This window comes from Caretta caretta, chromosome 1, assembly GCF_965140235.1.
Source record: "Caretta caretta isolate rCarCar2 chromosome 1, rCarCar1.hap1, whole genome shotgun sequence".
Lineage (NCBI taxonomy): Eukaryota > Metazoa > Chordata > Testudines > Cheloniidae > Caretta > Caretta caretta.
This window is the reverse complement of record NC_134206.1, coordinates 291242816-291256588: the sequence shown is the minus strand read 5'-3', so window position 1 is coordinate 291256588 and position 13773 is coordinate 291242816. Positions and strand designations below refer to the sequence as shown.

General features: G+C 44.5%; 1 protein-coding gene and 1 long non-coding RNA gene across 8 annotated transcripts in view; one reads left to right on the top strand and one right to left on the bottom strand.

Moving 5' to 3' along the window:
- Positions 1–573, bottom strand: part of LOC142070602 (uncharacterized) — a 32999-nt gene extending 32426 nt beyond the window's left edge. Inside the window, exon 1 of the long non-coding RNA XR_012666475.1 lies at positions 434–573. This is a non-coding gene — a long non-coding RNA (uncharacterized LOC142070602). The remainder of the gene's footprint in view (positions 1–433) is intronic.
- Positions 574–716: 143 nt separating this feature from the next.
- Positions 717–13773, top strand: part of MSRB3 (methionine sulfoxide reductase B3) — a 148785-nt gene continuing 135728 nt past the window's right edge. For 4 of the 7 annotated variants that reach the window (XR_012666474.1, XR_012666473.1, XM_075124376.1 and 1 more), the window contains exon 1: positions 717–1027. Coding sequence is in view for 2 of the 7 variants with exons in the window: in XM_075124376.1 (XP_074980477.1) it covers positions 842–1027 (186 nt within the window). In the remaining 5 variants the exon portion in view is untranslated. The remainder of the gene's footprint in view (positions 1028–13773) is intronic. The other 3 variants (XM_048835896.2, XM_048835892.2, XM_075124378.1) reach the window with 2 other exon arrangements.

Sequence of the window (13773 nt, the reverse complement as noted above, 5' to 3'; positions counted from 1 at the left end):
TAAACTAGTAAACTACATAACTAAATAATACCCCCCTTCCCTCTCTTCTGCCCTCAGAGGTCTATGCTTTCTGAGACCAGTTGCTCCATTTAATGTAGGCTTAATCTTGCTACAGCAAAAAGAGAAATAAAGACCAAGTCACCCTTAATCGCTCTCTTGACCAAAAAGCCATTCTAGCGGAGTGGTAGTGGTCGCTTTCAGACTAGGAAGCCAACACCATAGTTTTTACAGCAAATACGTTAATGAAGCTGATCACTCTACCACATCCTTTCCTGTTTATATTAAGCTTTTTCCAATATATAATCTGGATTTACTTTAATGCTAAAAGGGGAAAATAATAAAGCGAGAGACGCTGACGATAGTCGTATCTCTATACCAGTAATTTGAACCCTGCCCTTGGGAGTGAAAGTCACTTTCACTGGCGGGTGCTTACCCTGCTATAGGAGTTGGTGGTTTTTCTTTTTCCTTGGTAACGGCTTGTTCACGTTACAAATACTGTTGAAATTAGCACTTTGCAGTCTCCCTGCAGCCCGCTCCATTTTCGCCGCACCATCCTTCCCCGGTGAGGCGGGGCTGCGTGAGACCTTTCCGGGCTGCCGGCTGAAATCACGGCATGGCTGTGCTAAAGCCCATGGAGTAATTCCCCACCCTTAGGCGGAGAGACCTCCGCGCCTGACGCAAGCTGGCGAGGGCGCCGTCCTGGGGGGGGTGGGTCTCCCCGCAAATAACACGCGGGTGCTGTTTGCTCCAGGGGGAGCCGCGGCAGCCCGGCCCTGCGGCTGGGTTGGCGCCCGGCGGGGCGGGGCAGGCCGGAGCTGGCCCTTGCACTCTCCGCGGCTCCATGCTCATATTTGGCATTAGAGGCCGGTGCCCAGGAATTTCCCGTCATGCCTCCCGGGGCGGCCGGGCCCGTCATTCTGCTCCCGGGGGTGGGCAGGGAGCTGCTGGCGGGGCCGCCCCATGCGCGCTCGGCCGCCCCCGCCGCTCCTCTCGCTCTGCCTGGCGGCCGCCGTGGCACTGGTCGCAGGTAAGAGGCCCGCGGCCCTGCCCGAGCCGCATCCCCCCCCCCCCCCTCCCCGGGGCAGGGAGCCACTTGCCGGCCTCGCTTCCAGAGCCGGCCCGGCCCGGCGGCGCTGAGGCTGCTGCAGCCCAGCGCGGTGCGCAGGAGGTGATGTCTCTGCGCGCGGGTGCGGGGAAGACCCCGAGGGGGCAGGAGACTGAGAGCGCGGGGGTGGTGCTGGGCTGGGGCTTGGCGGGGAGAGGGGCGGCAGGAGCAGCCCCGGGGGGCGATGGGGGGGGGAATGCAAAAGCAACACCTGCAGTGCGGGAGGGGGGAAACGAATAGCCCCAAGTGGCTTGGACAAGCTGTTCATATTCAGCAGGAGGGGACCGGGCCCTGGGAGGCAGTGGGGGTCGGGGCGGGGCAGAATGACAGGAGCAGCACCAGAAAGGTGGGACCCTTTGGAAGTTGGGGCTAGGCCCAGCCTGAGCTCACCAGGGGGTGCAGGTCTCTGCAGGGTTTGTATCAGCCCCACATGCTTTCTTGGGGGAAAGAGGGAGATGGCCTTTGCTGCCTTTCTTTGTAGTACAGCAAACTAACTAAGTCTTCCAAAGGTAAACACACAAAATAGAGAAACTGAGAGTGGATCCAGTCACTCAGCCTTTGATAGGTAAGGCTCTGTTACTGCTTACTGCAGAGCCCTTTGGAGCTGAGAGCCTAGCACACGTTGGCATCCTAGAATAATAGTGGGATGCTCTAGTCAACGTTTACCATATTTAGTGAATGTTAATAACCAGGCACAATAATTATAAAGGAATATTGTATTTTGGAATTAGTGCCTCTGTAAAATAAGTGTTAGACTTCAGATGGACGTACAATATTTTTTTAGAGACTGATGAGCTGCCTATGCCCTTACTTTAGGAACAGCTTGAGCCTTATATTGCATATGTCATGGTTTGTCAGTTCCCTTAACTTTCCCCTTTTTTATAATCAAGATGGTTCTAAAAGTACACTGCTTTGAAAGATAACCAAGCAAAATATCTACAGAATACGGATGCTTTGCCTTAGTGATATGGGGCTCAGTTGATGGCTTGCAGTCCATAAATGGTAGCTTGGAATCCACCCACACTGTGGCCTAATGCCAGTTATTTTGAATCCAGTGTTTAATGCTAAGAATCTTTCTTGTTTATATTTTTGTCCTTGCTGACTTGTTACCAGTGCTTACAGTCTCATTTTTTTTTATTATTTCTTTCTTCCTTCCTTCCTTTTGATTTCCCTGCTGCATGCCTTTGCAGTTTTGTCATGGTGCATGGGCTGCTTGTCTGGCAAGTCTTGTTAGTTGCATTGCTTTTTGAGGTTTGATTCAGGATATAAATTTCATGTGGCTTTTAATCCTAATCAGGCATTTGTTCCTAGTTTTTAAGATACAGTAATGGCCTGCGCTATTTTAGAGATTTCTCACTCTAGAAAAACAGTATTTAACAGACTACAAAAAGATATTTAATCTGTATAGGGAATTAAATATGGTGAACAACTAATCACATTGCTAAATAACCCAGGAAGGTAAGTGTCTGTCCTAGCAAAAATCTGGGTTACAGAAAAAGAAATATTCGATAAATTAAACAGAGAATCTCTGCTTTGGGATTGGAAAAAAATCTTTGTGATTTACAGAAAATAAAGACTCCACCTATAACAATGTGTGGATGACAGTGAATAAAGTTTCAGAGTAACAGCCGTGTTAGTCTGTATTCGCAAAAAGAAAAGGAGTACTAAGGTGCCACAAGTACTCCTTTTCTTTTTAGTGAATAAAGTGTCCACTTGAGAGAGATCTCTGTGTAACGTTCTGCTGTGACTTTCACAAAGTCATTTAAGTCAAAGGAGTCATACTATATATATCAATCTGGAATTTGGGTTCTTGGTTTACTTTCCTTTCTCAATATTTCTTTGGTTCTTCAGAAGTCACCTCAGATGGATCCTTTAGGAAGAAAAGTGTAATCATATATTTGTCTGCACAAAGAGCAAGCCATCAGCTTTAAACATGTCACCTTTTGTCAACCATATTGGCTTAGGTTTTTGGCTTTGGCTACAAAGGGCTTGTCTACACTTACATTTTATAGTGCTCTAACTTGCTGGCTCAGGGGTATGAAAAATCACCCCCCTGAGCGCAGCAAGTCTGAGCGCTTTAAAGCACTAGTGTAGACAGGCTCCGAGCACTGGGAGCTGTCCTGTAGAATAGATAAAACCCCAAGCAGGTTCTACAGGATAAAACCCCATCTATGCTACAGGACTCTCTTGGTGACTGGGCAGTTAGTAGGTGTGTTATAGCAGAAACTCCAAGGAAGTGAAGCTTGATAAATTGAGGAGGGAACTGATTTTTATGGAGATTGTTTAAAACTTGGAAGAAAAGATCTCTCTGTTAAGGATTCAGTATCCCTCACAACTGCGACTTAGGACTGAGAAGACACAATATTGGAACTGTTATTAGGAGGAAAGCATCTTTTTCTCAATTACACAGTTTAAGGCCTGAAAATTGAAACCAGATTAGCCAGAAACATGTTCAAAGTCAGTTCTTATTAGCAAATTGCTAATAGTTTCCCTAGCTGTGCAGACTTAAGTCCTAGTATAGCAAAATTTTGTAATATGCTGAAAGGCATGGTTCATCCTTGTTCACACTGGACAGGGGAAGTGGCCTTCTCAGTAAGTTCTGTGTTTAAACACGATTCAATTTGTGACTGTAGTATAGGCAAGACAGGCCTAAGAGCGGACTACTATGCAGTTTCCCACCTGACTATCCCAAACACCCAACCATGTGGATTAGTTATTTTGTGTTATCCATAGTAGATAGTGATCTCTTTAAACCTTAAGTAGCAGTCTAGCAAAATATATACATGATAATAATGTAATTGCATTGTTAAGAAGCGCCACCCCATCCAAAGGATAAATGAGTAACTTTACACATTGAGTCTGGAAGTTTCTCCTGAAGGAATCTCTGATTCACTGTTCCTTCCAGGGAGAGTAAATGACTATAAGTTTCACCTGACAGAACACACCTCACTAGTACCAGAAAGTGACAATAAAACAGATGAAGACTGGCTGCTAAATAACATTAACTTCACTCGGACTGCACAATGAAAAAGAAATCTTCAATGCAGGACATCTAAAAACTTCATGAGGAAGCGATCTATGCCAGCTGTAGCCAAAAGAGAACATCCCAACAAATGTTCAGTTTTGGCTGAAAGGCTTTCCTATGCCCCTTTTCCTGTGCATCTTGAAAATTCCATATTAGGCCAGTGTACAGGCAAGGATGCTGCTGCTGTGCCAGAATGAAACCCAGGGTAGTTCAGGCAGTCTAGGCCGTTTCACTTACAGCACTTTAAGCAATTGTGTAGGGGAAGAGTGAAATTGATTTATCTTGGGTTGGATTTACAGTGGTCTTTGAAGCTCCTGAGGGTGAAATTGGCTAGGCTTTCACCAGTTTCAACACTAGGGGAGTTGGCAGCCCCCTCCTGTGAGTATGGGGAATGGAGTAAGTGAGAAGAAGCACACTCTCTGAAGGGACCACAGTAGGAGGATGACCAAACAAAAATCCAGAAGGGATTTTAAGGAGAGGTGAAATGCATGAATCCCCCTGCCTCAAACCAACCAAAAGGGTAAGGTGCCCCAAAAATACCAAGATAAGAGAAACAACAACCCCTAAAGTAGAGAGGGAATATTGACTAAAAATCCCAGGCTGAGAAAGAGACCCAAAAGATTTCTAGAAGAGGAGAGAAATTAATTTTAAAAAAAATTGGGAAAGGAGAAAGAAGGTAGAGAGAAAATACAAAAAATATTAATTTTAGAATGAAAATTCTGTATTTCAGAGTAACAGCCGTGTTAGTCTGTATTCGCAAAAAGAAAAGGAGTACTTGTGGCACCTTAGAGACTAACCAATTTATTTGAGCATGAGCTTTCGTGAGCTACAGCTCACTTCACGAAAGCTCATGCTCAAATAAATTGGTTAGTCTCTAAGGTGCCACAAGTACTCCTTTTCTTTTTGCGAATTCTGTATTTGAATCTTTTGGCTATTAGTGTTCTAGTTATAATCGTACCAGTAGCCAAAAGAGGCTCTGAAATAAAATTTAAGCATGGGATGGTGTGACATACCAGGGTACAATCCAGACTAATGAGTAGCTGTGTCACTCCACCCTGTAATCTGGGGTGCCCTTTACAATGCCTTGCTGCTGTAGCCTTCAGCCTGGACTGCTCACAAAACAGCCTTCAGCATGTAAGTCACTCCCAGCTCTCTCTCTCTCTCTCTGTGTGGTGATGTTGTTGTTGCAGCCAGCCACACTTTGGCTCTTAGCAGCCTTAAGATTTCCACAGGGTGACCCCAACAACTCCTAGTCCAGATTTCTCCCCAGAAATGTATATCCTGTACTTCCCAGCCCTGTCCTGGACAGCACAAATATATTGAGTACATTATTCCTTTAAGGGAATAATATGGTCAGAACTTGTTACCCCAAATGGAGTTACCCAGACACTTCAACTTGAACACACTGGATTAGCTAAAAACAATGAAACAAATGTATTAACTACAAAGAGAGCTCTTAAGTGAGGAGAGTAATGAGGCATGAAAGTCAGAAATGATTACGAGAAAAATAAAGATCTAACACTTCCTGGAGCCTAACATAAAAACTATATTAAATTCAAAGCAAAGTTTTATTCTCACCACCTGCTCTTGGCAGTCTTACTGATCAAACTCTTTAGGTCAGGACTCCTCCCTCAGAATCCTATGGCTGCTTCAGGTGTAGTGAATGCAATGGGGGAGGGGGTGAAAGGGGGTGCTTTGGGCTGCATGTCCCTCCTTTTTATAGTTTCAGTCCCCCTCTTGAAAAACATTTTAGCTGAGACCTATGGGACAAAGAATTTATGTGGAAGGATATTCCCTGCTGGTTTTTTTCACCTGTTTGTTTTCCCTCCCTGCTTGATGACTCTGTTTACTGCTTAAATGCAAATTAAGGCAAGCATATATCCCTTCCTTTGTTTAGGGCAGACCTCATTTCTGCCTGGGAAGGGCTGGGGGGTTTGGAACATGTGGTAATAACATCATGCAGGGGAATCTTCAAACTTCACATTATGCGTTGCCACAAACTTTACTGGGACAATACTGACTAGCCAATTATGAGCTTTCAAATGATATCTTACAAGGCACACTTTGTACAAAGATTATTACGGTAGTGTGAATACAGGGAAGTATTCTATCACAGATGGATTGTGGGATCCCTCTGTGGTGACAGAAATTAAATTAGAGACCTGTCCAGTTTCTCTGATGATAGCACTATGCCATGATTAACAGGTGCAGCATCTCCCTTCTTCTGCCAGGGTTCCCTGGACAAAAAAAAATTCTGTTTCAGGCCTTCTACCACCAGTCAGTTTTAACCCCTCACCAGAAAGCCACTTGATAGAAGTGGTAGCATTTCATACACTCTCCCAGTAAGGAGCACACATGGTGCCAGTTAATCATTTTGTCTGTGTAACTGCTTTAATCTCTCATCAGGTTACATTCTGGTGTATATACAGTATGTATAACTAAAATTTTAAATACAAGTCAAGAAATTCACAGTTATGAGGAAGTGATTCCCCTTCTTTCAACTGTCAGGAGTGAGACAGATTTCAGCACTGTTAGTGTGAATGTGTGCAATATAAACAAGTATGTTTGCTGTGGGAACCATAATTTTAAATGTAGCTAATTCTTGTGGGATTAAAATCTTAACCTTAATATGTATTCAGAAAAAGATAATGAAACAGTAGTAACAGTAGCAAGATATTCTTTATTGCAGTAGTACTTCTAAAAAAACATTTGAGAAAAATGTAATGCCCTGCATGCTCTTTGTGCGTCAGCATGCACACCTGCTTTTACTGACTGAAGCACAAAGAAGTTAAGTGATTTTCCTGTGATCACACAGTGAGTTAGTACCTTAATCTGAAATAGAACACTAGACCCACCTGGCTTGTAGTCTTCTGCTCTATTTATCATTCCTGGTCATAAATTGTGAACAGCTTTGCCATTTGACTTGTGGAGTTGAGAGATGAATTGAATCAAACTATTTTAGCAGTTGTTGAATTGCTATGTGTATAGGATTGCAGTGGATACTCTGTAGTTTCCTCAAAATCTGTCTACTTAGTCCTTTTTAATTTTGAGCACTTGTCTGAATAAATGCAGTATTTTTTTATTGTTGTTCAGTTGTTACATAAAATATAGAATGATGCATTTTCATCCAAAACATGACAAGTTACAGTAATGTAGCAGTTCAGTGTAACATTTTTTCCAGTGCAACACTATTTGCAATATAATAGATGGCAATCCCTTGGAGTTTGAGGATGATCATATTCCATGAAATGATAACCAGTTATCACTGGTGGATCTGCAGGTGGCTAATAAGACCAGTTGGGGATCCGTAGATATTATCACAGTTGGAGGTAGATGTTTCCCGATGGAAGGGGCAGATCTGGATTATTGAGTTGGGCTGCAGCATATTCCTTCCTCCTTTTTCATTTCTCCATTTCCTATTGTCTTCATTGCATCTGTTGATGTTGCACTTCTTCATGTTGGCTTTGAGGGTGTCCTTGAAGTGCTTTTGTTGCTCTCCCCTCATCTGTTTGCCTTGGCTCAGGTGTGAGAATATGACTTCTTCAGGAATCGATTGTCTGGCATTCGAAGAATGTGACCAGCCCAATAGAGTTGGTGGCGGGTGATCATAGCTTCAGTGCTAGAAGTTTTGTTTTGGTCCAGGACACTGATGTTGGTGCATCAGGCATCCCACTTAATTTGGAAGCTTTTGCAGAGACACCATTGATGGTATCATTCAAGAGCCTTGAGGTGTCTACTGTACGTGATCCAGGTTTCGGCACCCTATAGGAGAGCAGGAATAATGATGGCCTGGTACATGAGAAGCTTGGTTTGGTTCTTGATGTCACAATTTTCAAATACGTTTGATAGCTGCAGTGATGTATAGGAGATGGTGTTGAATCTCCTCATCAAAGTCGGCTTTCTGCGACAGATAATTACTGAGGTAGGGGACGTGCTCAGCGTCCCTCAGGGTCCTTATGTTGAACTTGATTGCAGGAGCAGGATCCTGAAGGTTCAGAGCCTGCTGGAGGAGCACTTTAGTTTTCTTGGTGTTGGGTGACCTTTGGTTCTTGTTTTATGTTGAAGAGTAAACAGTTCCTGATTCACTTTTTGCACAGTCTCTTCACAATTTTGTAGACTTCTATCATATCCCCTCTGTAATGGAGCAGACTCACCCGTGCGGTGCCTCCTACTGGTCATTGGGAATTAGCTCTTTTCCAGCCTGGAGCACCATCTGCAGGCTGGTGATCCGCACAGCTCTGGCCCCCTTGTCCCTCACAGACCCCAGTACCCCTTCCTCTGGGGTTCTGCCCCCTGGCAGTACCTCCACACACTGCCTCTGAGTCTCCCCTTCCTGGGGAACCTCCAACCCACTATCTCCACCTTGCCTCAGTCTGGGCTACTGCCAGTCATCCCCAAGCCTCCGCTCCCTGGGGCAGACTGCAGTGTAAAGGCCACTCATCATAGGCAAGGGGGTTCGGACCTGTTGCCTTCCTCTGCCTCCCAGTACCTCTATGGGCCTTGGACCAGGCCCTACAGCCTGGGGAGTTGCCAGCCTGGAGCATCCTGCTCATTCCCCAGCCCTACTTCACTCCCAGTACTCTGTCAGGTAGGCAGCCAGGTTCTGCCTCCCAGCCTGGAGAGAGACTCCCTGGGCCTCTGGCTCACAGCCTTTTTATACAAGTCAGCTGGGGCCTGATTGGGGCGTGGCCCAGCTGCGGCTGCTTCCCCAACCAGCCATCCCCAGCCACAGCCCTCTCCAGGGCTGCTTTTGACCCCTTCTATTTTAGGAGCAGGGTAGCCACCCTGCTACACCCTCTTAGCTGTCTCTTTTCCAAGAAAGTGCCATTCTTTCTAATCTCGCTTCATATGAAAGCTGTTCCATACCCTTAATAATTTTTGTTGCCCTTCTCTGTACCTTTCCCAATTCTAATATATCTTTTTTGAGATGGAGTGACCAGAACTGCATCAGTATTCAAACTGAGGGCATAGTTGGGATTATGTTTTCCAATGTGCGTTGCTTTGCATTTATCAACATTAAATTTCATCTGCCATTTTGTTGTCCAGTCCCCTAATTTTCCGAGATCCCTTTCTAACTCTTCGCTGTCTTCTTTGGACTTAACTCTCTCGAATCATTTTGTATCATCTGCAAATTTTGCCACCTCAGTGTTGATTCTTTTTTCCAGATCATTTATGAATATGTTGAACAGAACAGATCCCTGGGGGACACCACTATTTATCTCTCTCGACTGTGAAAACTGACCATTTAATCCTACTCTTTTTTCCCTTGTCCGTTAAACAGATATTGATCAGTTTATCCATCGTCAGGATATACCAGATCCTATCATTCCATTCATCCTTCACCAGGAGTTTAAACCTTCTCCATATTTTTAGCAGATGCAATAAAACTGCCATTTTTCAAATATCAAACGTACTACCTGTTGTGTCTTGTCATGGTGTGAACATGCAGGGAGCTTATTGAGCAGTAAAATTTTCAAAAGGTGTTGTCATTGGTATTGCTTACCTGCTATAACAAATGGATGTATAGACATAATGTTGTGTATATGTAAAATCCACCTATTAACTCAGGGCTTGTCTAAACACAGTTTGTACCAATTAAATTAAATCACTTGAGAAACTGATCCAGTTACATCAGTGCATGTGTAGACCTGCTTAAACCAATGTAAGGGTGTCCAGACAGGGGTTGCACCAATCAGTTTCTAAACCATTGGTTCTCAACCTGTTTACCATTATGGGCTGCATATGCAGCTCTCTCTGTGTTGTGTGGGTCGCATCCACACAATATATGTACTATCTATATGGCCCTGAGGATGTCACATAGGCTGCAGCTGTGTGCTGATTGGGCCGTGGGTTGAGAATGTCTGTTCTAGACCAATTTAACTAAAATTGGTACTGTGTGTATGTGTGGAAAGGCCGTAGTTTGAAGTAGGTCAGTTACGCTAAAGTTGGGGAGACAGTTGGAAAATGATCTATTTTGCTGTCCCTATACCAGGATGTTTTACACTAAACTCTCATTAGCATTCATGGAAGTCGAAGAACTAAAATCCTGTAACAGTGGGTGACAAGATCCTTTGTAGTAGACTGCTTTGCTATAAATAGAGGTCTTATACTCTTATAATCCATTTTATAGTTCAGTGCATTCTTCTGAAATCCTGAAAAACTGATTCTGTATTGATTACTGTCCCAGCTAAGAGCTGCAGGGGTTTTTTTGTCTGAAAAACTGCAAGTTTAATTTGACTTTGCAAGTGTCATCCTTGTACTATTTCTGGTGCTGTCCTTTGTTTTTGTTTTATTTTATATATTATTTCAAGCACTTAGAACAAATATGTTAGACGCTTCACAGGGGACACATAGAAGAGAGCTTTATTATTAGTAGTAGGAGGAGTAAATATTTATATTATGCTGTTGTAGGGCCCCATTGTTCTTGGTTCTTTACAAAAACAGAAAAGAAATAATCCCTGTCCTGAAAACACAAACAGATGGAGGATGTGGAGTGGAGGATGTAGATACAACACTATAAGCAAATGAGTTTAGTGAAGAAGTGGTACAACTCTGTCAGTGCCAATGGTATTGGAATTCTCGTTCTCTTTTCTCTCTCTCTCCTTTTCTTTTTTATTTAAATAATTGGGTGTAGAGCAGGGGTGGGCAAACTTTTTGGCCTGAGGGCCACATCTGGGTATGGAAATTGTATGGCTGGCCATGAATGCTCACAAAATTGGAGGTTGGGGTGCGGGAGGGCGGGAGAGCTCTGGCTGGGGGTGCGGGCTCTGGGGTAGGGCCAAAAAAGAGGAGTTCAGGGTGTAGGAGGGGGCTCCCGGCTGGGACAGGGGGTTGGGATGTGAGGTGGGGTGAGGGCTCTGGGGTGGGGTTGGGGATGAGGGGCTGGGGGTTCAGAAGGGTGCTTTTGGTTGCGACTGAGGGGTTTGGAGGGCAGGAGGGGATCAAGGCTGGAGCAGTGGCACAGGAGTGGGGCAGAGGAGCAGGCTCCAGGTGGCACTTACCTCAAGCAGCTCCTGGAAGCAGCGGCATGTCCCCTCTCCAGCTCCTACACAGAGGTGCAGCCAGGCAGGTCTGTGCGCTGCCCCGTCCATAGACACCACCCCTGCAGCTCCCTTTGGCTGCTGTTCCAGGAAATGGGAGCTACGGGTTTGGCTCTTGGGGCAGGGGCAGCGTGTGGAGCCCCCTGGTTGCCCCTATGTGTAGGAGCCAGAGGGGGGACATGCTTAAGGATTTTCCTACACCCCCCCCGCATTCCCCCCCCCCCCCCCCCCCAGTTCTGTGAACTGGTTACATGCAGTGTTGCCAATTTAATGATTGTTTGGAAATTTGAATTGAAACATTAATACACACTTTAAAAGCATATAATGTGTATGATAAAATACGTGTATCTGAAAAAGTATAATAGGTTTGAAAAGTATGAACATAGACTAGCTTCCTTATACAGCTGTTGTTTTTCAGTTGTTGACAATGTCAGTGCATTCATGTCGGTGATGTTGTTCAACCTAATAATTTCAAACTATGATTTGTAAGCAAAGTCTAAATGAGCTCTCCCTGACAGCTAGTGATGAGCTGGGGGGAAAGGCTTCATGACCAGATTGTATTTACATTCACACCTAATCTACCTAGGTATCCAGCAAACAGAGCTGTGTTGCCCAAGTGATAGATTTTGGTTGGGTTTGGGTTACAAATCACTTGAATATGGGGGTGGGGGAGCTAATGAAATGTTATTTTTATTGTATGAGTAAAGGGCAGTAGAAGTGTACTTAGCCTGTGCTGATTGAGCGCATCAAGAGTGAGGGAGGGGAAAGGTGTTTTGCTTGATGGCCTATCTGAGTCACAAGTACTATTTGACCTGCCCCTCTCCACTGTTTAAAGACAGAGCTGATTAGGCTCCATAGATAGTCTCTTGTTTTGGTAAGTGACCACTACAGCTGAAATCACTGATAATGACCTGCTGTGGGACAGTGTTTCTGTGGAAGAGACAGCCCAGTCTGCACTAGCTGCGAGGTCCCCCCAACTGACAGCTCAGCTGAAAGCACTGAGAGCTGTGTGGAACCTCAAGAGACCAACTTGCAAGGGTCACGGTGCAGGGCCATTGGCAACAGAGCAATGGAGTGAACGGTGGCACAACGAACAACAGTGGTCAGAGCGAACAGTGAGCAGCTGGAGGAACGAGCAAGGTGCCTTCTTACCCCCCACCTGGGGAGTGAACTCAGGTGAAAGCACCTCTGAACTCTGAGTCTCCACTGACCAAGGACAACACTGGTGAGTGTTAATGAGGCTGTTAAGAAAGTTGAAGACACAACACAGTTCATGCAAACAAACGTGGCTGTGGCATCATACTTTCTATTTAAGCAAGAGATACCACACACTACAAACTGGAGGCCAATGTTAAGTACATTGTGACTTGTTCATCCTGAAGCTGAACACTGGTTCCAAACAAGACCAGCAAATGCTCACTATCTTTCTGCAAGAAGCTCAGCTGACTGGCTAGACGCATGTGGTGCAACAGTGAAAGACTCAACAGTTGAAAAAGTAAAGAACTCTCTCACCACATTCAAAAAATTTGCATATGTGGCTGATGAATGCACTGATGCAAATGGACATCAAGTATTAAGTCATTGTGTACATTATCTTGATGTCAGTGGTAGGCCAGTAGATGCATTTCTAGATGTTCAAGTTATAGAAGACCCATCGGCTGCATCTGTGACAACCCACATCTTAAAATAGTTAAATGTTTGTCGATTGGACCCAAAACAGATGGCTGCTTGTACATTTGATGGAGCTGCAAGTTTCTCTGGAAGACATAGAATCATAGACTATCAGGGTTGGAAGGGACCTCAGGAGGTCATCTAATCTGCTCAAAGCAGGACCAATCCCCAATTTTTGTCCCAGATCCCTAAATGGCCCCCTCAAGGATTGAACTCTCAACCGTGGGTTTAGCAGGCCAATGCTCAAACCACTGACCTATCCCTCCCCCCGTGGGGAGTATAAGCTTTGCTCAGAGAAAAGTGTAGCCCTAATCTCTCCTATACACACTGCAGAGGCCATCTACTCCAACTAGCACTAGTACAAGCTGCAGACTCTTCAAAAGACTTTAAAAAAGCTATAAATTTAATGTCTTCATTTATATTTTTTTCAGCAAGAGTCCAAAAAGACTGAATATCTTGGAAAATATAGAAGATACACTGGGACTGAAGTTCAAATTAGTCCAATCTGGGAAAGCCCTTTGGCTTTCTCATGAGCACACCTTGGCTGTTTTAAAATTACTCCAGCTGTTATTAGTGGCTTTGGAAAGTATCTACCAAGATGGGATGGATCTAAGTAGTGAGGCTGATGGATTACTTTTGCTACTACATTCAGAAAAGACTATTGCCATTCTCTGTCTTGTAAGTCTACTGTTGAAACCACTTGGGTTATTAAACAATGCCATCCAGGCATCTGCTACAACAGTAGTAGATCTTTGTCCAGCAATAGAAGCTACATTTGGATCAGAGAGCTATCCATTGAAAAAGTACAGGAAGAAGCAATCTTTTACTTCAGTCTAGAAGTTGACTAATGAAAGCATTTATACCGAATCCTTAAGTGAAGAGGACAAGAAGTGTTTGTTAAGCCACCTGAAAAAGTACACAGACTTGATTCT